Genomic DNA, 25745 nt, shown 5'->3' on the forward strand with positions numbered 1-25745 from the left:
CCCCCCAAGAGACTCCCAAGGGGAGAGATAGGGCCTAGGGAGCCCCCAGAGGTGAGGGATGCCCCAGAGACCCTCCCCCGAGGATGTGAGACAAGCTTCAGGGACCCTAGGAGAGAAGTATGTCCCCATATACCTTCCCCCTACCAAGAGACATGCTCTGAAGTAGGGGGTCGGGACAGACTAGGTCCCCTCTAGGAAGACACTGACTGGGTCAGGCTGGGTTTGAGCGGGGTCTCCTCTGGCCAAATGTCGCCTATTTGTACATAAAACTGTACGTGACACAAGGCATTGGGGAAGGGCTTCACAGACTAGGACCAACAGGGGTGGTCCCCAGTGCTGTCACCCATCCCCTGCCCACCTTTGGTTTCACCTCTCAAGTGCCCAGGTGGTGACAGACTCAGTGCCCCAACCCCAACCAGGGGGCTAGGGGCTCTGCCTTTGCCTGTGGGAAGGGCTCCTCCTCTGTGCTTCTCAGCCCTCCCAGCCACCTGGGCCACCCCCTTCCTTCTGGCTTCTCCATTGTGCAAAATGCTCCTCTGCCCTTCCACCTAGTGTGCAGGGGTCTCCGAGACCAGGCCAGGGTGCCCAGGCCACCAGGGGCTTCCAGGGGAAGTCCACTGACCCCAGGAATGCCTCCTGTCTGGACCACCCTCTCCACCAAGCAAATGGACCTCGTACAATCTTCTTGCCAGAATCTTGACCCCCAGGACCCAGGACAGCCCTCGAGGCCACTGACCCACCAGCTGGGCACCTCACGTTACCAACTCCACCACTATTGCACCTGCCCTGTTTGTGCAGGGGGAAGGGGCTGTCTCTTTAACAAGCCCCAGCCCACTTCCTGGGCCTCCCCCAGGGAAAGGAGCCTTTGGCCAATCCCTAGACCTGGTTGCTGCCACCCCAGGCCACTCTACACCCCACCGCCCTCCACTGAAGGGCTGTGTATGCTGGGGCCACGAGCCTAACAATGCTCTCCTTCCCAGCACTGTTAGGGGCAAGGAGCAGAGAACAAGGTGATTCTTCAGCCCCCTGGCTTTCAGGGGTGGAGGTGGGGTCTCTGGGGTTACAGGAGTCAAGACTCCAGCAGCACAGCTCCCAAAGGCACCAGACGACCCAGCAGCCTGTACCCAACCCTCCCACCCTCGGGCCGCCCCCCCAAGCTTAGACTAAGTCAAGCAAGGGCCATACCCTGAGTCCCCAGCCTCCCAGCCTGGGCCCCTTGGGGAGCCGGAGAGGTATGGGCCAAGGCAGTGGGGGTTTGTGGAAAGAAGAGGGGCTGAGGCTTTGAGATGGCCACAGTGGGAGATGGGGCCTCTGCAGGATGCCCCTCACACCCTGGCCCCCTGAGGTGAAGAAAAGAATCCCACCTCATCATGGCTGACTGGGCTTCTCTGCCCCCCGATCCCCCCACGCCATGGGACCCCTGACCCTGGCAAAGGGAAGCCCAACTGGAAGAAGGGGGCCTGGAGCCCAGGGTGCCCTGAGGCAGCCCTTCCCACCCCCTGAGATCAAGGCAATGGTGGTTTTACAGGCTGACGGGTCAGTCATGGCAGGGGCTGGGGGGGGGGTGCAGAGAGGGGGCAGGGTGCAGGTACCCCCTGTTGGGGGCAGCAACCAGCCACCCCCTGAGCAAACCTTCCTGCTCCCAACTCACCCAACCAGGCCAGAGGCACAGTCTCCCCACCCCCGGCCAGCTGCCCCCCACAGCCTCAGGGCCCCTCCGTGATGCTCGTCTGGATGTGGGGGCCAGCCTGAGCGGGGATCCCCCCCCACCCCAGGGCACAGCGCAACAGTTCCAAAAAAATAGAGATTTGTATTCTTAAAAAAAATTAAATAAAAGCCCAGCTCTGCTGATAGGCGAGTGTTCCCCCATCCCCACCCCCACCCCCTTGTTTCCCTGGCCGGCACCCCCATCCTGCCACAGCCCCAGGGGTATTTACAACATGGAACAATAGAGGCCTGGGGTGGGGGGCACTGCGGCAGGGAGGAGGGGGTGCAGGGCAGGTCCCCCCCCAGAGGGGTCCCCCGAGACAACACAACATCAACAAGAAAAGTTGCAAATCAGGCAGAAATGGGGACATCATTCCAAGGTCCTTATATACAGACACTACATGACCAGTGGGAAGGGGGGGGCCCGGATGGGACCAGGCATGGGCATGCGGCAGGCAGGTGGGCCAGCCCAGGAGCAGTATAGGAAGACAAGGCCTCTGCCCCACTCCCACCGCCATCCCACCCCACCTTTGGTAACAACAGCCCTTCAGGGAGCCCCTGGCGGTCAAGAGTTTCCTCTGGGAGTTCCCAGGGAGAGGGGCTCCCCAGTTCAGCCCTGCTGCAGGGCGGGAATGGGGGCATCCTATGCCCGCCCTGGTTGGCCATGCGGGACACAATGAGTTTAAAAGTGTGCTGCCCACCCTTGACTCTACCATCTGCCCAAAGTGAGGGGGTGATCCCTGGAAGTTGAGGGACCGGAGCCTAGTCATTGTAGAGGAGCCCTCTTGGGCATCAGCTGGGGGGAGCCCCATAAAGGGGAAGAGGGGGCTCCCTAGGGTTTGGGGGCTGAAGTGAGGGAAGAAGACCTGGACCCTGCATGGGGGAAGGGCCAGCGTGGTCATGAGGCCAGTGACCCCCCCCACTCAGGGCCCTGGCCAGGAAGTCCACGCTGGAGGGGTCAGGAGCAGGGGCCCTGGCATGGGCCCGCCTGGGAGCTGGCCGGTGGCTGGGGAAGGGATGGCCGGCCGGCCAGAAGGGGGCTCACAGGTAGATCTCGCGCTTGGCCGTCTGGGCAGATGCCGGTGTGGCTGCAGGTGGGAAGTCCGAGGTCTGGGTCAGGGGGATTTCCTCCAAGGTGGCCGAGTCCTTGCAGGAATCATGGCTACTGTGGGAGAAGGCACTGTAGGAGGGCAGGAGGCGCACGGGGGCCGTTTTGGTGTTCCGGTCTTCCGGGGGGCTGGGGCTGCCGGCGCCCGCAGGCTCCTGCCCTCCTCGGTCCTGGTAAGGCACGAAGGTGGAGAGTTTGAGGGCGCTGCTCTTGGTCCGGCGGCTGGGAGACGACTGGCCAGGCATCCAGCACGTGTCGGAGTGGCCAAACTCACTGCACTCCCGGGTACATGTGCCCGTCATGGCGACGTCAGGCAAAGGGCGCAGGTCTGCAGGGGAGAGCCGGGAGGATGGTCCTCAGTCAGGGCAGCCTCACAGAGCTCTGCTCCACAGCCTCCCACCAGCGCCTCCATGCCGCCTTGGAACAGGGGTGCACGCCCCTTCCTGCCCACTGAGCTCACAGGCGCACACACCCTCAAATAGACACACACCCTCCCACCATCCAACGCATGCGGGCTCTCTCACACACACACACACGCAATCTGTCCTTAAATAGACACATTCTTTCCATTCTCACCCACCCTCCAGCTCTCCTCTCACACATCCACCATATCTGCCCTCAGACAGGTGCACAAACACACACCCCATCTACACACTCCGTCATCTATCTCCAGACAGGCTGAAACATGCACATTTACCCTCAGGGGTGAGGAAACCCCCATCCTCATTAAAGACACAATCTCTTTCTCTCTCTACTGCGCTCTCTCTCTCTCTCTCTCTCACACACACACACACACACACACACACACACACCTACCCTCAGATAGGTGTGGACACACAAATCTACACCAGGCATCTCTATCCTCAGACAAAGGTGGGCACATGCCTCCCTTCTGAGCCCCCTCCAGCCTCACCATGCTCCCAGTCGCCCTGGGACCCCACCCCACGCCAGCATAGCAAGGCCCTGCTACAAAGCCAGGGGTTTGCGTGGAAGCACACACTCACGTATCCACAAGCACACTCATGCAGCCCCTCCCCACCTCACTCCGGCCCCTACACCACCCACCACCCCTGGCCTTGCCCCGGCTCCCTGCCCAGAACACCCATGGGAACAGAAGTCGGCCGTCTGACATCAGCAGTAGCCAGTGTGGTTGCTGGGCAGCGGGGGTCTCCATGGGAACATCTGGGCCTTGAGTACTTCCTGTCACGGTTGCCCCTGTCCCGCCCTCGCTTGGGGACAGTACCAGGCGGTGCCTCCCCACCCAGGGATGTGACTGAGCGGCACCACCTGGGGTGGGGACTCCCCTGGCACCACCCGCCCTGGCTTGGCCTCCTGCCAGTGCAAGGTGAGGAGGGGACAGCTCTGTCGTTAACCCTCCAGGGCTCTTCAGTTCAGGGCAGAGTGGAGGGACCCAACGTGGCACGGAGCAGAGCGCGGGCACTGGGTGGGCGGGGCTGGGTGCTGGGCCGAGTCCCACAGACCCCAGACCCCAGAGCAGCTCCCACATACCTGGCAGTCCACCTCAGGGCCTGCTCCGGCCAGCCGGCTCTGCGCGGGCACAAAAAGGACGAGACGGGCGTGAGATCGCGCATGGATGGGCAGGGTGGGGATGGAGGGCACTCTGAGACCCGGGGCCTGGGAGGTTAGACAAGAGCCCTGCGCCCGAGGGGTGAGCTGTGGAACTTTTCATCTTGGGGCGCGCTGGGGGAGTTCCAACTGAGGGAGGGGACGAGACCTGAGGATAGCTCTAAGCTGGAGAGTCTTTCTATCCCAAGGGGAAGCTGATTTAGTCTCCCCACCATGGGCCACCAGAGGTGCCTTCACGCACACACACGCACTACACACATACATTCTGACAACACGCCCCCCATCCATTCCCATGCTGACCTCTGCTCCAGCCCAGATCCCACGTCTGCCATCACTCTCCAAGCCCCTCCCACACAAGGCTTTCCCCTCCCTGGGCCTCCCCACTCCCTCTCCTCCCGTCAGGGGGATCATCACACCCTTCTCTGGGCTCCTCATAGCATCCAGGGTCCCTTCCCTTTTCTCAAGGCCCTCTGAGCTCTCATTATCTCAAGATTCCCTCAAAGTTCCCTCACCACTACCTGAGCCCTCTGGCCCCCATTCTCAGGGTCTGTGTTCCCAGGAAGCAGAATAAAGTAGTACTGACTTCAAAGTCTTTGGAGTCAGAGGTGCCTGGGTTTGAATCCCTCCCAGCTCCGTCACTTCCTGTATATGACTTTGGGTAAGTGACTCAACCTCTCTGAGCCTCCGTTTCCTCCACTGTAAAGGGGGCACAATAAATTTCTCAGATCAGAGAGCGGTTGTGAAGGTTAAATGAATATATACCAGAAGGCACTCAGCACAGTGTTTACTGCTGAATACACGAGAGCTCAAGAGATGGAGGCTATCTCTAAGGTCTTGTCATCCCTCTCAGGCTTCTACTCATTCCTGGGGTCCCCTCACCATTCTCGGGGTGCTCCATCTCTCCTATGCTGCCATCGGGGGTGGTGCGCTCATAGTGATCCTCAGGCAGAGCCAGGGGACCGAGTCGGGGCCCCGAGGATGACTTGCTGGACGGCGTCTCAGACTCCTCCAGGCCGCTGTCGTAGTAACTGTGCTGGGACGGGTCCTGCAGCTCCTGCGCCTGGCTGGTGGCGGAGAAGGTGACGCGGCGGTGAGGTAACTGCAGGGAGAGGGAGTGTCACTGCCGGCCAGCCAGCCTGCGCCGCGGGGCCACCCACCGCACCAGGCCACAGCCCCAGCCAAGCCCGCCCCCAGAGTTCCTAGCCCTCTAGGCCTCAACAGCAACCAGGGAGAGGCCCAGCCTCCTAGCGCAGCAGAACCCCCCAGAAAGCAGAGACCTTAATAGAGGACTGCCCCTTGATTCTAGGTCAGCTCCCAGGACAGCCAGGACCACGCACTGGAAGTCCCAACACAGCACAGGCCGCAGTGTTATGATAGCTCCCAGGCCAGCACAATAAGCTTAATCCAGTATAACCACTTGTTAGAGCACAGCTTCCCAGTACTGGCACAGCCTCTGTTTAATTCCAGACAGCCAACACCAAAACAGCACAATACCAGCCAACTCCCCTAATTCCAGCATAGCCTCTAAACACCAGCAAGCCTCCAGTTTTTAGAACAGCTCCCTAAAAGCAGGACAGACTCCTAATTCCAAAACAGCTCACCAATACCAGAACAGTTCCCTGATTTCCAAATAGCACCCTCCAGACTCCAGCTCCTCACCTGTCTCATTGCTCTGTTAACTTCTCATTGCCTCCATCCATTGGGGTGCTAACCTCTTTCTGATCTTCTGTTCCTCAGCCCTGGTCTGTAATGCCATAGGCAGGACTCCCTGCTGAGTCCCCACCCACCCAGGTGCCCACTGCGTTCCCCTTCAGAGAGGCCTGGGAGTGGAAAAAGGTGGGAAGGAAGAGGGAAAGGGAGCCTGATGACAAACCAGGGCACCTTGGGGGTGGGGTAGCAGAACAGTGGAAACTCCCCAGTCCTCCAGATCAGGAAACAGTATTAACTGGAGAGGGCAGGGCCCAGGAGGACCTGGGCATAGGGGGAGGGGCCCAGCATCCATCAGGGATTTGGAAGGCTGGCTTCTTCAAATGGAGACTCCTTTTAGGAAATAGGAAGGAGTTTCCGGGAGGGGCCGGTGGCTTGTTAGAGCCGGGATTTAGGAGCTTGGAGCAGGGACTGGGGTGGAGGGAGGGCAACAGTGACAGGCTGCTCCCAGACAGCAGCCCTGCCTGCCTGCCATGGGTTGATGATCATCCCAGGAACCTGGCAACCTCAGCTTGGCACTCGGTACAACCAACCCATCCCCCAAACACCCACCTGGGACCACCACTGGTTCTCCTGCCAACTGGAAATTAGAAGTTGTGGAGGCCGCAGACCCGGGCCCCTGGAGGCCAGGGGTGGGAGCAGCCCAGGCCCAGGGCCCTGCTGACGAGTCTCCAGGCTCCTTCTAGTCCTCTAAGACTTTGTGGTGCTTTGTCTTTAAAACTCTCAATAGGAGGTTCTCAAGATGGCCAGAGGAGGGTGTCCCAGGTTTGCAGACCCACCCTACACAATTTCCGTGCCATCCAAGGCAGCTGGGGTAAGGGAGGCTGTCAGCACAGGGAGCTTTGGAGCTGCCTTCCCACCTTGGCTCCCACCCCACCTTCAGGCATAGGCAACCCTTCTCAAGATCCATGTTGGGATCCAAAACACTGAAAGGTCTGGGTGATGACAGACAAGATCCCCAAAACTGACCTGATACTTGGGGCTGGGAGGATGTAAAGGAGCACGTCCACCTGGTGATGGAGTGAATAGGTTCCAGGAGGGTCTGGGAGGCACCGGGCAGTCTGGCTGTTGGGTGTTTTTCTTTCCAGTTTTCTTTAAGACATTAGCCAGCAGCCCTCCCTCCCTGCAGAACCTGTGCCTGGTAATCCAAGGCTTCAGTCCTGCCTCCTAGGCACATCACTTGGTCTTTTTCCTATGATTCTTTTCTGTAAAATGGAGGGTTGGGTCATACTCAACACTAAATATTCCCTATCATTCCATGACTATCAAATCGTAAAAAGCCTAGATCCAAAACCTCTCTCAGACCCTAGTCCAGGAGTTCTAGACCCTTGCTGGTTATTTCCAATCGGCTGTCCCTATGGACCCTTCAGATTCAACATGCCTGAAACCAAATTCTTTTTCTTTAATCAGCTTCTGCATGGGCAATGATCTCATCATCCTACCACCCAGACTCAGAAGGATGATATCTATCTGGGGATCCTGGTAGCTCTCCACTCACTCCCCATCCCTATCCCATATCCAATTATCCCTTGAGTCCTGTGGGTCATTTCTCCAGAAGGTCAGCCTGATCCATCCATCCATCATGCCCTTTTCCACCATCCTTGCTCAGACCTTAGAGGTGCAGTCCTGTACCTTCACCTCTACCCACTTTAAATCCACCATACACTCCAGTAAACTCTCTAAAACTCAGTTCATCCAAAACTCATGAGCTTTCAGGGCCTCCCACTTCTTCTTAAGGAATTTTTGGCAAAGCATCTATGTCCTCTACAACCTACAGTCTTCCAGTCTCCTGTCTCAGCTCCCTCCTATACCCTCCACTCCAGCCAGAATCCCCTTTCTGCCCTCCCCCTGCCTCCAACTTGGTCACGCTCACTCCCGCCTCGGGATTGGCTCAGCCTCCCGTCCAGCTCACTCCCGCCTCAGGACTGGCTCAGCCTCCCGTCCAACTCCTGTTCCTCACTTTATGAAGAGCCGGCTCCGGGTTCTCATTCCCCTCCCAGAAGCCCACCCTCCCAGAAGCCCACCCTCATGTCCTATGCACATTTTCTCATACTATGTGCCTCAAAGAAAGGGAGGGGGCACCATGGTCAAATAAATTTGGAAAACCCAGAGTTATACAAAGTTTAACAGGTTTTCCCTTCTTGCAGGCTTTGCAGAGCCTTTAATAGGTTAATGTGAACTTAGTCTTGGAACCCCTTTTTTTTTATAGCATAACGGAAAACAGCAGACTCTGGCAATCAGATTTCCTGATGATTTGTGTTTGAATTTGACTCCATCGCTAACTAGTTTTCACTTCTGTAAAACGACCTGCATCACAAAGAGTTATGACCAGTGGATGAGGTAATTCACATAAAATGCTCAGCATGGTACGTTGCACCTGGTAAGGACTCAAAAAAATGGAAGCAAGTAGTGGCAGAAGTGGTAGAACAAGTTGGGAAAAGCTTTAATATGTGGCACTTCTCACTGGTGAGAATCGACACCACGATTCGCAACTGCCTCATCTTGTTACTTGTATGTCTTGTAGAAATATGACCATTTTTTCCTCAAGGTCTAGTACTATGCTGAGCACACAGTAGGGATTCAGCCTATGTGTTTTAACGGACAGTGGTGTTGTGGTTTTGTTGTGTTTGAATGTTCAGTGTGGCTCCATGGATGGGTTGGACTGGAGCCAAGTAAGGGATAATCCCTCAGACCTTGGGAAAGAAAAAGAGATTAAGGAGCTAAAGGAACAGAAGAAAGAGAGAGGCGGTGGCAGCAAGGAGAGGAACAAAAGAGAAAGAATGATTGGTCAGGAGCTGCTGGAGGTCACCCTAGAGATGCTTATTTGTCCGAGGGAAATGCGATGAAACCAGATTTCACTTCCCCATGCACCACTCCTCCAAAGCCCCTAGGAGTTTTTACTTTGGGGGTACCCCGGGGCATTGGGGAGTTTGTGGATGGAATCAGAGTAGAGAGCTGGCACCCTGGACCTCCTGGGAGTGTCTCAAGCCTCTTCAGTCGCCACGGAGACAGGTTGCCTCTGGCCTCAGAGACTCCCCCAGGACCCGAGGCCCCTCACCCAGACTTTAGCCTCCTCCTCAGGCACAGCCAGAGACAGGGCAGACCCAGGAGAGCAAGAAGTGAGAGAAGGAGAGAGAGAGAGTGAGTGAGAGCTAGCAGCTCAGGGTGGCCAGAGCAAGGAGCTGAAGGAAGGGAAGGGAGGGGGCCGGGTAGGGCGCCTCAGCCCTGGCCAGCAGTGGGGATACAGAGCAGGTCAGTCCATAGCACTGGGGGATATCCTCCCCTCTCCCTGGGCCCTCCCTCCCGGCAGCCCAGACTGGTGACCATGGTGGGGAGATACAGGGCAGAGCAGGCTAATTGCTGGGCGTTGAGCAGTTTTGGGATGAAGAGGCTGGGAAAAGGACTTGGGAAGATCTTACCTCGAGGGAAGGTGCCTGGTATAATTAAGAGGTTCTCTGCCTTCACTTGAGGCAGCCAGGCTGCACTCCACCCCCACCAGCTGCTCTGAGCTCTGCTGGGAGATGCTCAATGTGCACAAATGGGAAAGGTCAAGTCTCAGCGAGCGGAGAAAGGGCAGGACTTGGGTGCATCTCCATCCGCTTTCTTGGTAAAGGGTGCCATTCCCAGGGAGGTCTCACAAACATGAGGGAAGGGGACACTGCTGGACAGCTCCATTTGAAGCCTGCTCAGAAAGCACTTCCCCCAGTCATGGACATGGTCATGGTGGTGGTGGTGGGGGCTGGTCAATTAAGATAGGGTTGGGGCAGAGGGGCAGGTCTGGGACGGGGGCAGGGACAAAGAGCAGGGATGGGGAAACTGAGGCAGGACATCAGACAAAGGGCTGTTTCCAGTCTCTCTCGCTCCTTCTCTCAGTTCCAGGAAAATAAGAAGCCAAAACTCCAAAAATAGAGAACTTTATTATCAGGGTGAAGTGTTTGGGGCTGGGGGAGGGGAACTGGGGCCCAGCCCCAGGAGTCTGGGGTGGGGAAGAGGGTGACACACAGCACACAGAGAAGGCACAAATGGGGAGGCCCCCCTCCCTGACAGAGCGTCCACCTGGTTACCCACCAGGACCCCAGGTCTCCCCCTTTCCCCTCTAGAGAAGCACCCATGGCTGGTCTCGGACACAAACCCACGTTTGGAGGAGACTTCTTCTCCATTTCCCCCCCCCGCTCCTGCCTCCAAACCCTTCTGCTCACCTACCCATCAGTCCCCACCTGCAGGACCCAGCAGCTGGTCCAGTGTCCCAGGATGTGACAAGTCACAGGCCTCTCCCAGTGCGGAGGGGGCGGGGGGGGACACGGAGCACACCCTCCGTTTTCATTCTGCCCGACCCTCCAAGCCTGGGTGAGGCAGCGGGGTCCTCAGTGGTCCCAGCATCCCCCTATCTTTGGCTCCACCTCCCACCACTGACGGGCCGGTACGCACGGCAGGCCCGAGACACCAGCTCTGTCACTCCCACACCTCGGTCCAGATGGCCCCGTGGTAGGGGTGGGGTGGGGGCCGGGGCATGCTGAGCCGCAAGGGCTGGCCTACCTGCTTGCTGGGGTATTTGGGGGGGTTGGTGCGGTAGCTGTAGTCGGAGTACTGCTCAGAGCCCGTGGATGTTGTGTCCCCAGTGCCTACGAAAGTGTTGGCTGGTGGCAGGTCCTGCACCACCTGGTGCTTCTTGGAGGCGGAGGGTGACTGGGGCTGTAGCTGGATGGAAGGCAGTGGGGAGTTAGAGCGATAGTGGCGGCCAAGGTCAGGGCTGCCTGGTGGGTAGTTGAGGGGCAGGTGGATGCGGGGGCTGTCCCCAGGGGCATCGCTCATCAGGTTGAACTTGAGGGATTTCTGCAGCCCGGCCTCATCCTCGTCCTCCACCGGCTTCACGGGCTTGGGAGACTTGCTCTTCTTGCCCTTGCTTTTGTTTCCCTTGGAAACTTTGCTGCTGGGCTTGGGGGCATACAGGTCCTTGGTCTCCTTCTTGCCAGCCTGGTAGCCACTCTTGGCCTCCCGTTGCCGGCAGTAGCGCACGAGCACGGCCAGGGCGATAAGCAAGGCCACGGCCACGACACCCGCCACCACGCCAAACAGGATGTTGCCGCGCTGCTTGGAGCGCTCGTATTCCGGATCCCCAGCAATGTCGATGTCCAGCGGTGTGTCCAGGCTGTGGCCCAGCAGGGTCTCCAGCAGGGTGCGGTTGGCCAGGGTGTCATTGACATACAAGTGGACCAAGGCTGTGCCATAGCGAGGGGGCTTGCCGCGGTCACTGACCTTCACCACTAAGCGGTGCAGCCCGTGGTGGCGCCGCTCAATCTCCTTTTCCAGGGTGATGGCACCGGAATGTGACCCAATCTGGAAGAGTCCGTAAGGGTTGCCACCGGCGATGCTGTAGGTCAGCTCAGCGTTGACACCAGAGTCAATGTCCTCAGCTGTCACCTGGCTGACCGTCTCACCCAGACGGGTCTGGGGGGTCAGCAGCCGGTGGGAGGTGTTGGAAGGGGCGGTGATAAAGGGTGCATTGTCATTCTCATCCAGCACGTTGATGGTGACACCAACGTAAGCCGAGCGAGGTGGGACGCCGCCGTCCACGGCCTTCAGCTGGAAGGTATAGGTGCTTTGCTGCTCCCGATCGAAGCTCAGGCTGGAGAGGATGGTGCCCGTGCCGTTCTGGATAACAAAATCACCATTGTCCTGCTCCACCGTGAGCTGCACCCGGGCGTTCTCCCCCTTGTCCCCATCAATGACCGTCACCATGCCCACTGGACTCAGCGCCGGCATGTTCTCCATCACTGAGAAGTTGTAGCCACTCAGCATAAACTTGGGGTCATTGTCATTGCAGTCCAGCACGTTGACAAGGACGGTGGCTGTGCCTTGGAGGCTGGGGCTGCCCCGGTCGGTTGCCACCACCTTCAACTCGTAGCTTTCCCTCTGTTCCCTATCAAGGGATGTCTTCACCCGGATCTCTCCAGTCTCAGGTGAGATGGTGAAGAGGCCCTTGGCAGCCGGCTCAGGCTCCAGAGAGTAAACCAGCTCAGCATTGGAGCCCGAGTCGGCATCACTGGCAGTGACCTCAGCGACCACTTCACCTGGCTTGTTGTTTTCTGGGAAGGCGACCTCAGTGACGCTCTGGGTGAAGACAGGTGCATTGTCATTGACATCCACCACCTGCACCTTGAGAGAGTTGGTGCTCGAGAGCGGGGGATTGCCAGAGTCCACGGCCACAATCTCAATGGTGTAGTCTTTGACCTTCTCATAGTCGAGCGGGGTGGTCGTCTGCAGGAAGTACTTCTTCTTGCTGTCACTTCCCGTCTCACTGGCCTGGCGGAGCTGGAAGGGCACATCACCTGCCACCACACAGGTGACAGCTGCATTTTCTCCCTCATCTCGGTCAGATACCTGCACCAGGGCCACAGCTGTCTCTTCTGCCACGTCCTCTGAGATGTTAGCCATCCCGTCTTGATGAGTCACCAGCCCTATGCCCCGGATCTCAATGGTGGGGGCATTGTCGTTCATGTCCTTCACGGTCACCACCACTTGGGCTCGGGCACTCTTGGGGTTGGTGCCTCGGTCCTTGGCAAGCACCGAGAAGCGCAGGGTGCTTAGGTCCTCGCGGTCCACGGGGCCCTGCACAGTGATAAGTCCCGTGTTCCTGTCCAGTCTCAGAAGACGCCTCACAACTTCGGGCGCCTGGTGGAATGTGTAGTCAATCTCTGCGTTGGCACCTTGGTCGGAGTCATTGGCCTTCACCTACAGGGCAGGGGGAAAAAACAAGGAAAACAGTGCTGGGTTAGTTTGGGGATAAATTAAGCGACACACGTTGCTGCCTTTCCAACAAGCATGGCAGATGCAACTAATCTAACAAGGCACCCTTTCCAAAAGCAGCACATGCATGCCCTGCCCTTTTCCCAATCCTGACACTTTGGCATATATTACTGATCTTTTTCCCTGAAGAGCACAGATACAGACCACAAATCCTCAGTGGTGCTACAAGCTACTACTAGAGATGGGACAGGGCAGAATTGAACTCTACTTATTGCTCCTATACTAGTCCACCCAAATATGGCGATGAGGATCCAATTAGCAACTAGGGAAGCCCTTCCACCCCATTAAACTGGCCTTCAAACCCTTCTGAAGAGCTGGAAAGGTGTGAGTAGTAGAGATGGTGTGTATGCATGACATATGTGTGCAACATGCATTCAGGCACACACACGTGTTGTGATTATGTGAGAAGGTATGTGTTTATGCACGTGTCTATTGGCACACGAATGGAGGGAGACCCACGTGCCCCTCTGGAGGCCACAGGTGAGGGGATTTGTTTTTTGAAAGGAGCCAGGTAGGGATGTGGGTCAGAGGGAGCCCGCCAGGCCAGGTCAGGTCACTACTCTGTCAAAACCGGGGAAACCTGTTTCATCTCTCTTCCCCTCCCAGGGCTGGCACTGGCTAGGCAACAACTTGAGGAATCCAGCCGAGCCTGCGGCCAGGAGGGAGGGGCTGGTGCAGCCCACAGAGCCTGCTGGCAGCGGGCTGGGCTCCCAGCATCACACAATGAACTGTCTGTCCCTTTGCAGTGGGCACATCCTCCCACACCAAGGCCGACACACACTCGGCCCAAGTCTATACAAACATGGGTGGTAATGGGGCAACAGGAGCCAGGTGGGAATGGTCATAAGGTAGCACTGGTCAGCGAGAAACGAGAGGGATGGAGTTAGGTCACAGCCCAACAGAATGTGATGGCAGTACAGGTGGGGGCGGGGGAGGAGGGGGTAGGGGGTAGACAGGCTAGGTGCAACTTGGCAGAGTCTCTGGGGAGCAGAGCAAGAGTCCTAGGTTCAAATCCCAGCTCCGCCACTTCCCAACTATGAGGCCTTGGGCCAATTATTTAACATCCTCAAGCCTCAGTCTACAAATGCGTAAAATGGGGATAATAATAGAACCTATTTAACGGGGTTGTGGTGAGGATTAAATGGGATGATAAGTGTAAAAATGCCTAACACTGCCTGGCACATGGCAAGTGCTCCCTAAATAGCATTTATCCCTCTTTTTGTCCATCCATCTCTGAAAATCGGTGCTGACACAGTATTGGGCATTGCACCTAGCAGGCCCTCAGGCCACTGCTAGTCTCCTTTCCTTCCCATCAGGATTTTTTTGACAGTGAAAACACTGGTGAGCTACCTGGTCTCTGCTCACCCCTCTAATGGTTTCTCCTCACCCCTCGATCCCCCTGTTCCCCCAGTCTGTCACCAACTTTTTCAATATGATTCCCACTGTCTCCCTGTCTCTAGATTGGTCACCCACCTCCTTGCCTGCCTCTCTTGCCATCTTACCTCTCTTTGTCTCTGTCTCTGACTCGTGACTTCTGTCTCTCTTTCCCTCCCGTCTTGCTCAGTTCTCTTTCTGCCTCTTTCCCACTGCTGGCTCTCTCCCATCCTCTCTTTTCTGCTCTGTCTCCCCGTAACCTCGTCTCTGCCCCATTCTCCTGCTTCATCCCACTTCCCAGCTCTTACACACATGGGCTCTGAAGCCAAACTGTTGGATGTGGCCAAGGTGGAATCTGAATACATCAAGTGGGTGTTACCAGGCAAGTTTCCTAATCTCTGTGGGCTCAGTACCCCATCTGCAAAATGGGGATAATGCTTATATTGTACTGTGGAGATTAAGTGATATAATACACATAATGTATTCAGGACAGTACCTGGCACCTAGGCTATTATTATTTGCCATCCCCAACCGTCTGTCTCCCTTTTCTTTCTCAGTCTCTCTCCTATAGGTTCCAGTCCACCAGCCTCTAAAAAATGGCCCAACCTCCTCCCCATGCCCTGCTTCAGCTTGAGGACTTGGGACGAAGGGTTTCCCAGGATGGGTAACGGTGTGCAGGGCAAGCTGAGCCCTCCTCAGCTCCCTCATATCAAAGACAGACAGCTTTAGCCCATGGGGAAGGAGAAAGGAGCTGGGGCTGGCAGGAGGCCAGGGCTGAGATGACAGTGGGAGATACGCCCACCTGTCTGCAGGGACGCTTTCTTTGCTCTCTCCCAGGCCCTGACCCCACCAAGCTGCCCAGCCCCTGGGGCAGTTCCCATCGAGAGGGGTGTTGAGAGCTTCAGCAGAGGCCACCGACTCCCCCTACTGTGCCCAGCACCCCACACCCATGGGTACCCTGTGCCTAGGGGAGGAGGTGGGTGTATAGACATCTGTGTACAGTTTTCTAGAATTCTGAGGACTCACCTGGCTAAAATGATCTCATGTGACTGTCAGGCATGGGCAAAGCAAGTCTCTGTCCTCCAGCCTCAGGAAACTCGCATGTGGCTAAAGGGGCCCTGGTTGGGAAGACATTCTCATCTCTGGAGAGATTCTACTTGGACAAAAGGCAGTTCACTTGTTCCAGCTCAGCTCACTTGGCTGGGGAGGAGGATATCATTTGACTTGGGAGGGGGTTTCACTTTGCAGAGGTTTCTCCAGCTTGAGTCTGCCTCGGGGATGGGGGGATCACTGTTCATATGCTATGTCACTGTCACCTGAATAGCTTGACAGAGGAAAGTAAATCCCCTGCTGGGGTGTGGTGGACTTGTGGGAAGGTCTCACCAGGCGGGGGCTGGGGAAAAGAGATCTCACCACAATATCTTGGCCATCTTGCCCTTAAGTGAAGGGAACTCTCACGAGGTTGGGGTGGGCTCCCATTTCTAAATGTGGGTCACCCTGACAGTTAGATGGAGGGGCCTCTCACCTGGACGACTGAGTGTCCTATGGGGCTGTTCTCAGACAGCTCAGCCTCGTAGGACGGCCGCTCGAACTTGGGGGCATTGTCATTGGTGTCGAGCACAGTGACTCGCAGCAGGGCGCTGCTGGCGCGTGGGGGGTTGCCACCATCCTGCACCTTGATAGTGAGGTCGTAAGAGTCCAAGCGCTCCCGGTCCAGGTTGCCCATCACGATGAGCTGCGGCTGCTTTCCGTCCTGGTCCTCTGCCACCTGCAGCCTAAATAGCTCCTTGGCCTCGGGCCCCACCTGCAGCTCATAGGATGCCACACCGTTGGGGCCAACATCGCGGTCCGAAGCCACGGGGATGGGGAAGAGTGAGTCAATGTTGGTGTTCTCGGGGATGGGCAGCGTGATGACTGGTGAGGCGAAGTTGGGCGTGTTGTCATTGATGTCCTGGACCTCTATCTGGCCCTCTAGCAGCCGGGGGCTGCCATTCTGCACGAGGTCCGTGATAGACACCTCAAACTCCAGGATGCAGGGCTCACCAGGGAGCTGGTTCTGGCATTCACGGAGCCCCTCGCGGTCGATAGAGGTCTCCGTGGTAAAGATGTCGCCCGTCTTGCCATCCACCCGCAGGTACGGGGCGCCTACTTCTAGTTTGTATAGGTGGCCCACGTCTGGAAAACCATAATCGGCTGCGAGGCTCCCAATGAGGGTGTTGGGTGGTTGTTCCTCTGGCACCTTGTACACCACCCGAGTGGCGTGGCCTGGGGATGGAGCCAGCAGCAGCAGAAGTGCCAGCAGCAAGGCGGGCAGCAGCAACCGTTGCCCCCCGGGGCCTGGGCTGCGCCTCAGCGACCCCATCCGGGCAGGCTCCAGAATCAGGAGGGCTGTACGCAAGGGAGACAAAACAGGGGGTCAGCTGGGAGGAGAGCCCAGGCCCTGAGGGCTGCCCAGAGCCAGCCCCCGACTCCCCCTCTGCCACCTACACACTGGTCTCCCAGGAGAGAGCTCTGCCCCAGTACAGAACACTGATTCCAAGACCCAGAACCCTGAGTCTCACCCACAGCTGGTGTAGCAGCGGTGTCTGCCCCAGCTGGAGGAGCAGGTCTAGAGCAGTTCCTGCCCGTGGAACGCCCTGACACACCTGACACTCCCTCCCTCCCTCCCTGCTCTCTACTCTGTGCTTTGCCCGACACCTCCTTCTCACCAGCATCCTGCCATAGTCACCCATGCTAATTACCCTGATACAGGAGAGACAGCAAGTGGAAGGGCAAGACCAGGAGCAACCCCCCACCCACCCCCCGCCACATACAAGGTAGGAGAGAGACGCAGGTACCCTCACATTCCCCAGACCCTGGATCATCGCCGCCCACACTGAGGGCCACTCACGTTGGCTGCAGGGAGAAGGGATGACGTCACGTTCCTCTCCCTTCTGAGATGCCAAGTCAGTGTATGCACAGGAGGTAGGATATCTCAGACCCCTTTCTCCTGGCAGTAATCACCCTAGTGCCCATGTCCCCACCCTCATGAAGGGCCAGCCTGGACTGGGCACCAATCAAGGCTTGAAAACGGTTAGAGCTGTGGAGTAGGTGTTAGCCCTCCCTGACCCCCTTCCAAACAAACATGCCCCTGGGCACTCACACCTGTGTGTACACACACAGTGCCCGGGGCTCCTCTACCCTCCCTCTCCACCAGGGTGGGGGGCGGGGTGGGGAGGAGAGACACGGGCAGGTATGTGGAAGAAGAGAGTAGACGTCAAGACTGGGGTCAGGACTGTGGTCAGAGCTGACTAGCCCTGGTACTGGCAATGGGAGCTGCCCCAGCCTATCCTTAGCAACTAGGAGCCCAGCAGGTCTAACTGGGACAGAGCTGCCAATAACACCAGCAGCCTTGCCCTGACCACGCCCCATACCCCTGCTCAGTCTCTCAGTGAACATCTGGCCCCTCCCCCGCTTAATCGGTCCAGTCCCATCTCATACCTGCCTCTCCCCGCCCACCCCCAAATCCTTCCAGTTAGAGCCCTGTATGCCCCAGCCAACCACAAGCTGCACCGCCATCACCACAAGAGCCTGCTTCTTCTGCCCATCTCCCCCAGCTTTGAGCTGTGCATCAGCAGACCCCAGCCAGACCCTCCAGCTAAGTCCCAGCCTTGACTCCCTCCTCCTCTCCAGCACTACCACGACCATGGCCAGCCCTTCTATTCAAATCCAAAGTCTTCAGCCCAGTATTTTCAGCAGAGGCTCAATCTCCCTTCCCTAGCTCCTGAAGTATGTGCCCCATACCTGGAAATCCCACCCCACGCCCTGTCACAGGCCACACCCACCCCACTGAAGGCGGGTTCTGGTCACCCAGGAAGCCTTCCCAGGCCTCTTCAGCCCTCGGTGACCTCTCCTTCCTCCAACTCATTGCCAATCCCATGGCAATGAATCACTGTGCAGCCTGGGACACCGCCCGCCCGTGTTGTTCAATCTCAGTTATTGTGCACTTATTCCTGTGTTCTCTAAACTTATTCCTCTCCAAGCATCCTGAAGGAAGGGACAGGGCTCCCTACACTCAGCCCCCAGCCCCCACCCATTCACCTTCACAGAGCTGGGCATACTATAGGTGCTCATTCATGCATTCAGTGAGCGTTTATTGGGCACTTACAACATTCCAGTCTCTATCCTGGGCAGTGGGACACAGCAGCGAACAAGACAGATGCAATCTGTCACTGTGGAGCTGACAGTGGTTCTAACTCAAGGGCTATTTGTCACTTTTGTTCGGCTGTACCCATTTGACAGATGTAAGGCAGCAGAGTGGAGAAGAGCAGGGAATGTGACATCAGACAGTCTGAGGCAAACCCCAGCTGCCCACTTTCTGACTGCGTGAGCTGGAGCAATTGATTTAGAGCCTCAGTTTCCTTATCTGTAAAATGGGGATAATACTACCTCTTTCCTAGGGAGTTTGAGATCATGTGGGCTAAATGCCTAGCACAGTGAGTATTCAACAAATGCTCCCTCAAAGCACTCACAATTGTAGTTAGGTAGCTGTTTGGGAAATAACTTGTGAATTGTTTCTCTTTCCTATAAGACTGTGAGCGGAGACTGGGAGAGCCTCTGCTTTGTTTACTCCTACATCCTCAGGGCCTTGCCCTGGACCCTGCACACTGTAGGTACTCAGTAACAGCTCATGAATGACTGTGATTATTTTACCTCTCAGGCTTAGCCTTTCCTGGAACTTTCTGTATGGTCACTGCTTGTTTTCTTGCCCAATTTCCCTACTCCACTGAGAACTCCCTGGGGTCTGATTTAATCCTTCTCTGTGTAGGTCCGTAGCAGACTCTCAGCAAATGGTCATTGAATGCAGATGCCTTACACAAGCACAGCCCCTCCCTGGTCACTCCTCACACTAATAGGCTCAACTGCCTGTGAGGCTGTTATCAGATTAGCGTGTGTGTTTGCTCTCAGCTGCAATCTTAATCTCTTTAAAGGAGGGAGGAATTTATCTGATGCTCTATTTGGATCGACCCTCCAGCCATTTCCCCTCTCTCTGCATGGACCTGGCACTGGGCTCATCTTACCAACAAGCCTCAACCCAAACACACCTGTCTCCAAAGAACCTCATTCCCTTCTGGGCACCTTATCCTGCCCTCCCTTGCACAGCACACACACAACATGGGATCATGTGAGCACCAATTCCGTGCAGAAGTCTTGGCAGGGTGGGGGTTACTTGGGAGTTACCCTAAACATGACAAAGCTGAGAAATAAAGCAGTGCTGGCCTGCCTCCACTCCCTCCCTCCAGATCAACGGTTTGTAACCTTTTGGGGTCACATTCCCCTTTATGAATTTTATGAAACCACACGGCAGATTTTTCCAAGAAAAATGAACACTCACAAATTTTGGCTACAAATTCAGAGGTCCGTGGTCTGGCACCGTCAGGGTGACTGATTTGTAGCTGCTCTAAGAGCTACAGATTAAGCACTGACCTTGGGGGCTTCCTTCCCCATCTTGGGTCACAACCAGGGGCTCTAACCCCTCAGGCCTTCCAGGCAGCACAAACATAGCATGCTTGTGACACATTCCCCCCATCCCCACGCCTGCCCCCTAACTCTCATACACATTCTCTCACTCACCCTGTCACCCTTAGGGGTCAGGAAAGGACTGTGGTATCTAACTTCTGAGTTGGGAAGAAAACCAAAAGGGAATATCCAAGGCAAGCAAGGTTGGGGGCGGGGGGGGGCGCGGTTTCCTGGGAGGAAGGAGGAATTTGGGGGGGAAATGGGGTTGGGGGAGGGTTGCCCAGAGTTGGTTGCCCAATAAGAGCTGAAGAGAGTTTAGGCTCTTTAAGCACCTGGAGAGTTCCTTTAAAATGAGTATTATCAGGCTTCCCTGGTGGCGCAGTGGTTGAGAGTCCGCCTGCCGATGCAGGGGACACAGGTTCGTGCCCTGGTCGGGGAGGATCCCACATGCGGCGGAGCGGCTGGGCCCGTGAGCCATGGCCAATGAGCCTGCGCATCCGGAGCCTGTGCTCCGCAGCAACGGAAGAGGCCACAACAGTGAGAGGCCGGCGTACCGCAAAAAAAAGAGTATTATCTGGCTACACCCTTAGGAATTCTGATTCTGGAAGAGGGGCCTGGAGAAACCCCCAGGCAGCAAGGTGGAGGCAGCAAGGGTCAGGAACCTTTTGGGAACAACTTTAAGGTACTCTAGGTCTTTGGAGTTAAGAAAGAAGTATAAATTCTATTATCATCACCTTTATTATCATCATCACTCTCCTCACTATCATCATCAACCCAACTAACACTCCCCGAGAGATTTTACTACATTTACATCCATTTCCCATCTAATCCTCCCAACCCACTGAAATGGGTACTATTTATTATTAATTTATGGCTCCCCATAGTACAGATGATAAAACTGAGGCTCAAAAATAATAATTGCCTTAGGTCACAGAAGTAGTAAGCAGAAGAGCTGGGATTTGAGAAATAAGAATGCCTCCTCACATGAGTTAGGAAAAGGCTGGATGGGGGAAGGCAAATCAATGGAAATCAGTGGTTGCTATGTACCACCCCTGCCGCCCACCCTCCCCGCCAGCGCGCGCGCGCGCGCGCACACACACACACACACACACACACACACACACACAAACACACACACAAACACACACACACACAAACACACACACAAACACACACACACACACAATCCCTGGGCTGCCAAACCTGCAGGGCAAGGAGTGAAAGAGAAAGAGAGAGCCTAGGGTTCAAGGTCCAAAGGAACCCAGGCCTCCCAGGATTCAGAGAGAGAGAACAGCCAGGAGTGGCAGTGAAGCAGCCTTTCCTACCCCCTGCTCCCACCATCCCTGAACTTTGTCCTGGTGGTTGGTTGTTGGGAGTCATTAGTCCCCTTTGAAGCGATTAGTGCCTTATCTGCCCTTCCCTAGGCATTGGCTGCCTTCCCAGCAGGGGTGTCCCCACCTCCACCTAGCGACATTGGGCACCCAGGACCCTGAGAAGCCAGAGCCTCAGTAGGGACAGTGACTCATTCTTCTCAGGCCAGAGGAGCACAGTGAGGTGTGAGGGGGCAGAGTCCAGGGAAGACCAAGGAAAACACCATCTGTGTCAACATCTGGGAAGGAAGGAGAACAGTGGTGAGGGTTCACCTGGAACCTTCATTGACAGTCCACCTCGGGGACCAGGGGCCATTTCCGGCTGAATGCTGTGGCCAGAGAGGAAACACACGGGGGCAGACATCACTGTCCCAGAGGCCAGGTCAGCCCTGACCCTCACTCCTGCACTGTTACACAACAGTCACCACCACTGTGGGCACAAAACACCAAGGGACATAGCAAACATCTGGGAGAGGAGGGTAAGCAAGCTGGGCTGTGTGGGGTGGAGCTGTTCAGAGGCTTCCCACAGTGAATAAGTGCACAGCCCTCAGCTCCTCTCCCTTCTTTTTCACAACCCTCTGTTAGCCTCTGCAGGGTTTCCAGGCACCTGCATTCTTGAGTCAGATTGTCGGGGTTCAAACCCTGGTTCCACCACTTCCTAGCTGTGTGACCTTGGCCAGGTGACTTTACCTCTCTGAACATATTTCCATATTGTGAAATGGAAATAATCCTGCCTCTTGAAGTTATTTGGGAGGATTAAATGAGAGCTGATGCATTAAGGTCTATTACATTGTAAAGGACAGATAGCTTTCCATCACCGAATAGAGCACTTTATTTCCAACATCAGGCAAACAGTAGGTGCTCATTGGTTCAATAAATAAATGATCCAATCCCCTGCCAGTTGGGAAGACCTATGAAGGCAAGGATGGTGTCTGTATTACTACAGTACTGCATCCTCATCACCCACCATGGGCCCTAGCAGACAGTAGGTGCTCAATACATGGTTGAAAGGATCTCTCTCTGCAGCACCAACTGTCCTCTCTCATGGTAGGGGCAGACCTCACCCGTATCAGAAGGGCCTCCTCCTTTCCCATCTCCTCTCCCCCCAGCCTTGACTCCTGCTCAGCTCCTCCCCCCACCCTTGCAGACCTTCTCCTGACCCTTCCACCCACTCTCCGCAGCAGTTAGCTCACTATCTCTACCTAGCCCAGCTCCCCTGACCAAGTAGCCACAGCAGCAGCCCGTCTGCCAGGAGGACGCCTTACCAGCAAGACCCCCCTTTCCAGCTGAAATCCCTTTTGGAATTGGGGATTGGGTGGGAGGGAAGGGAAGAAACTAAATGCAGCCAGAACTGAAACCAGACCTGCTCCCCTACCACCCCGTCCCTGGCAGTCTCTGGAGGCCCCTCTCATCCCTCTCTCCTCGATTCCACTCCATCCCCTGGTCTGGTCGTAATTACACATTTCAATCCTCCCAGATCGCCACGTCAAGAAAGTAACACCCCTCCACCCCACACACACCTAGACCTCTGGGCTGTCACAAACACCTTCTGCGCGCTCTCCTTCCTGGCAGCTACCAAGGGTTGGCCCAGAGCAGGTAATGCAAGGCTCCCGGCGTTTTCTGGCACGACTTCTCGGACTCTGCCGGCCGGGGCAGACCCCAGCCTACACCGCCGCGGTCAGCGGGCGCTCCCCGTACACCTCCTGCGCGCGGGGTATCTCCTCCCAGAGGACGCGGGAGAGTGTGTCGGGGGAGGTGGGACGGCGGCTGTTCTCCGCCAGCCTCCGGCTCGGCCGGCCCCACCCCACCCCCACCCTCAGCAGGGCGACGCCAGGCCTTCCCGAGCTCAGGGCGAGGCGCGAGCGCGGCGCGGTGAGAACGCGCCTCACCGGCGTGTCCCTGGTGCCCCCCGCCCCAGGGGCCGCCGCGGGGACTCCCTCCTCCTCCGCCTCTCGGGCCTCAGCCTAGGGACCCCGGCAAGCCGGCGTCGGCTAGAGCCGCGCAGCGGGCGCAGGGAGGGGGCGGGGAGGGAGCCAGCGCCGGAATCACAAAGCAGCGAGCCCGGCCCGGAGGAGAAATTCTCGTAAAACGGACCCTCTAGCGGACGGCGGAAAAGGGAGCTTTGCCCCACTCTCAATCGTCAAAGACCTCACAGCAGCCCCGAATATTTCCTGCTAGAAGGAATGGTCTCCGACCACTGCTGAAAAACTGAGGCCAGACGTCTGGGCTCCCGAGGGTAGCTGGGGGGAAGGGGTGCGAGTCCTTCTCGCCTGCCAGTTGTGCTCCTGCGCGTGCCGCGCGCGTGCCCTCCGGGTCCCAGGGCCTTGCCCTCACACACGACTCTGGCCTGCCGCCGGGACCCGGCGGAGAGGACGCCCAGGTGTGAGAGGGACACAGCTGTGTGGGCCCCAGGTGTGCTGGGGATCCAGGTGGTTCGGAGAACGAAGCTAAATGGTCCGAAGAGGGTCGCAAACACCGCCCAGGGCTTGCACCCTCTGCAAAGGGACCTAGGGCCCTGGAGCTCCGGGGAGGCGGGTTGGCGCGGCCTGCCAGGTCCAGCTCGTTCCGGGAATACCCGGCCGGCCGGCCCCGGAGTGGGGGTGGGGAGGCGCCAGCGGGGAAGCAGGTCCGGCCAGCCCCTAGGGTTTCCGCTGGGCCGAAATTTACACTCACTGTACAGCGCTAAGGGGAAAGGGGCGCTAGGGGCTCTCCGGGTGGCCCGGCGGCTTCCCCTGACGGAATCTGGCCTCCGAGGGAGAGGGACAGAGCGTGTATGTTTGTGTGTATACGCTGCAAGGTGTAATGTGACACTGTTGGTGGAAGGTGTGTGTGACACCCAGTGTTAAGATGTGTGAAGCAGTAGATTCTGTGTTTGTGACGGTGAGGCGCTGCTGTGGGTGCCACTTGCTGTGTTAGGGCGTGTGCCGTCAAGGAGTGTGCTGAAACACTGGGTTCTGTGTTTATGGGTGCAGTCGAGGGGTGCAAGCGAGACATGTGTTGTGTACCTGTGTTCTGGCCACGGAGTGTAACATAATTTAAGTTAGGGTGTGTGCCTTAAAGAAATATGTGTGTGCGGGGCTGGGTTTTGAGTGTTCATCTGGCGAACTGTGGCCGTGACACTCGTATGTGAGGGCATGAGATTGCGTTTGTGTGTCCGTGTCTCCGAATGTCACACCCGGTTGTGTTTTGTTGCTCTGTATGGCCACGGGTTGTGTGTCCGTGCTGCTGAGCGTGCAGAAGCTGAAGCAGATTCTAAGCTACTGACGGTGCCCCAGTGGGCGCTGGTGTGCGGGAAGTATGCCTGTGTGCACATATGTATGTATGTGTGTACATATGTCCGTGATCTGGCCCTCCGGGTGCCCGCGGGGAGCTGGAAGCGCCTGAGTGATCCGAGCTGGTCGCCCAACAAGTGTGTGTGTGTGTGTGTGTGTGCGCGCGCGCGCGTTGTGAATGAGGGTCCTTGCTTGCTACATGCTCGGGGACGGCCCCCCTTCCAACTGGGGGCTGCAGGCTTGCCCCAGGCCATCTCCATCCCTCGCGTGGCTGGAGCCCCCCTATCCCCGCAGCTCCAAGCGCTCCGGGGTGCAGGGCGCCCAGGCTGGAGCCCAGTCCAGCACCCGCTCTCCTCGCTCGGCTTTTTGCGGCGGACCTTGGAGGCCAGGGTGCCCCAGCCGCAACCCCAACCGCCCCCACCTCAGCCCCGGCGCGCTGAGCACCGACCGGGTCCCCGTGGCCTCGCTCGGCCGAGCGCCCCTCCCTCGGCTCCCGCCGGCCATGGCCGCTCCCGGCCGGGAGCCACCACCGCCTCCACCGCCACCGATGCTTACCCGCCTCTGGGCAGCGCAGGCCGCGGGCCCTGCAGTCCATGAGCCGCCACCGGCCCCGGCCCGGGCTGCGGCTCGGCACGGCACGGCTCTGGCTGGCGCTGCGGTTCAGGCTCGGCTCCGGCTGGCTTTGGGCACAGCAGCCCCGGCGGCTTCGCGTCCGCGCCGCGCTCCCGCTCCCCGAGTGTGTGAGGCGGCGGTGGTGGCGGCAGCGGTGGCGGAGCCAACGGCGAACGGAGAGCACAGCCGGGCCCGCCCCCTCCCTCCCGCCCCCTCCCTCCCCCTCCCTCCTGGCCCGCCCGCCTGCCTCCCTCCCTCCTCTCTGCCCCTCCCCCGCCCAACACGGCCGGGAGGTGGAGCTCGGGACCGCTCCGGTCCTGCTGGGAGGGGACCCCAGCACCGCTCCCCAAAGCCAGAACCCCTTCGGCTATCTCTCCCCTACCTGAGGCCCGTATACACAGACCGTCCCCCTCCCTGGCTCTTCAGTTTATACTTATCCCACCCGTGCCCCCACCTGGGACCCCTCCCGAATTCCTTTCCTAACCTCACTCAAACACCTGTCCCCTACCCTGTCCCCCTGGGAAGTGGAGGCACGGGAAATGTCTCCCCCGGTGCTTTCTTTTCTGGGCATCTGCTCCTCCAGATCCACCTTCTTCCCGCCCAGACCCCCAGATCACCCCGAATGGCCTTCCCTTCTCACTGCGCTCAGGGGAAGTACACCCCTCCCCCTCTGGCCGAAGCCGCAGAGCGGTCAGCGTCGGT

General features: G+C 57.5%; 1 protein-coding gene across 2 annotated transcripts; it reads right to left on the minus strand.

Annotated features, from left to right (window-relative positions):
* Positions 1-1911: 1911 nt before the first annotated feature.
* On the minus strand, positions 1912-25199 carry PCDH1 (protocadherin 1). Of its 2 annotated transcripts, XM_081232049.1 has the most exons (6): positions 24987-25169; positions 15816-16678; positions 10646-12841; positions 5282-5501; positions 4325-4363; positions 3049-3143 (listed from the first exon to the last, which is right to left on the minus strand). In XM_081232049.1, the coding sequence occupies exons 1-5, from the start codon at positions 25024-25026 to the stop codon at positions 4338-4340; spliced, it is 3345 nt and encodes a 1114-aa protein (XP_081088175.1). In that variant the 5' UTR covers positions 25027-25169; the 3' UTR covers positions 3049-3143; positions 4325-4337. The 2 variants fall into 2 exon arrangements, with proteins under 2 accessions (XP_081088176.1, XP_081088175.1); XM_081232050.1 differs by lacking the exon at positions 4325-4363 and having other exon boundaries at positions 1912-3143; positions 24987-25199.
* Positions 25200-25745: the final 546 nt, after the last annotated feature.

Source organism: Mesoplodon bidens (genome assembly GCF_964165515.1).
Source record: "Mesoplodon bidens genome assembly, chromosome: 4".
In the NCBI taxonomy this organism is placed as follows: Eukaryota; Metazoa; Chordata; class Mammalia; order Artiodactyla; family Ziphiidae; genus Mesoplodon; species Mesoplodon bidens.

Coding starts and splice junctions, on each gene's coding strand:
- PCDH1 (XM_081232050.1), bottom strand. CDS start 25,026: ATGGACTGCAGGGCCCGCGGCCTGCGCTGCCCAGAGGCGG. Junction 12,842..15,815: donor TAGGACACTCAGTCGTCCAG/GTGAGAGGCCCC, acceptor CCTGCCCTGTAG/GTGAAGGCCAATGACTCCGA. Junction 3,144..5,281: donor GATGGAGCACCCCGAGAATG/GTGAGGGGACCC, acceptor TCTCCCCTGCAG/ACCTGCGCCCTTTGCCTGAC.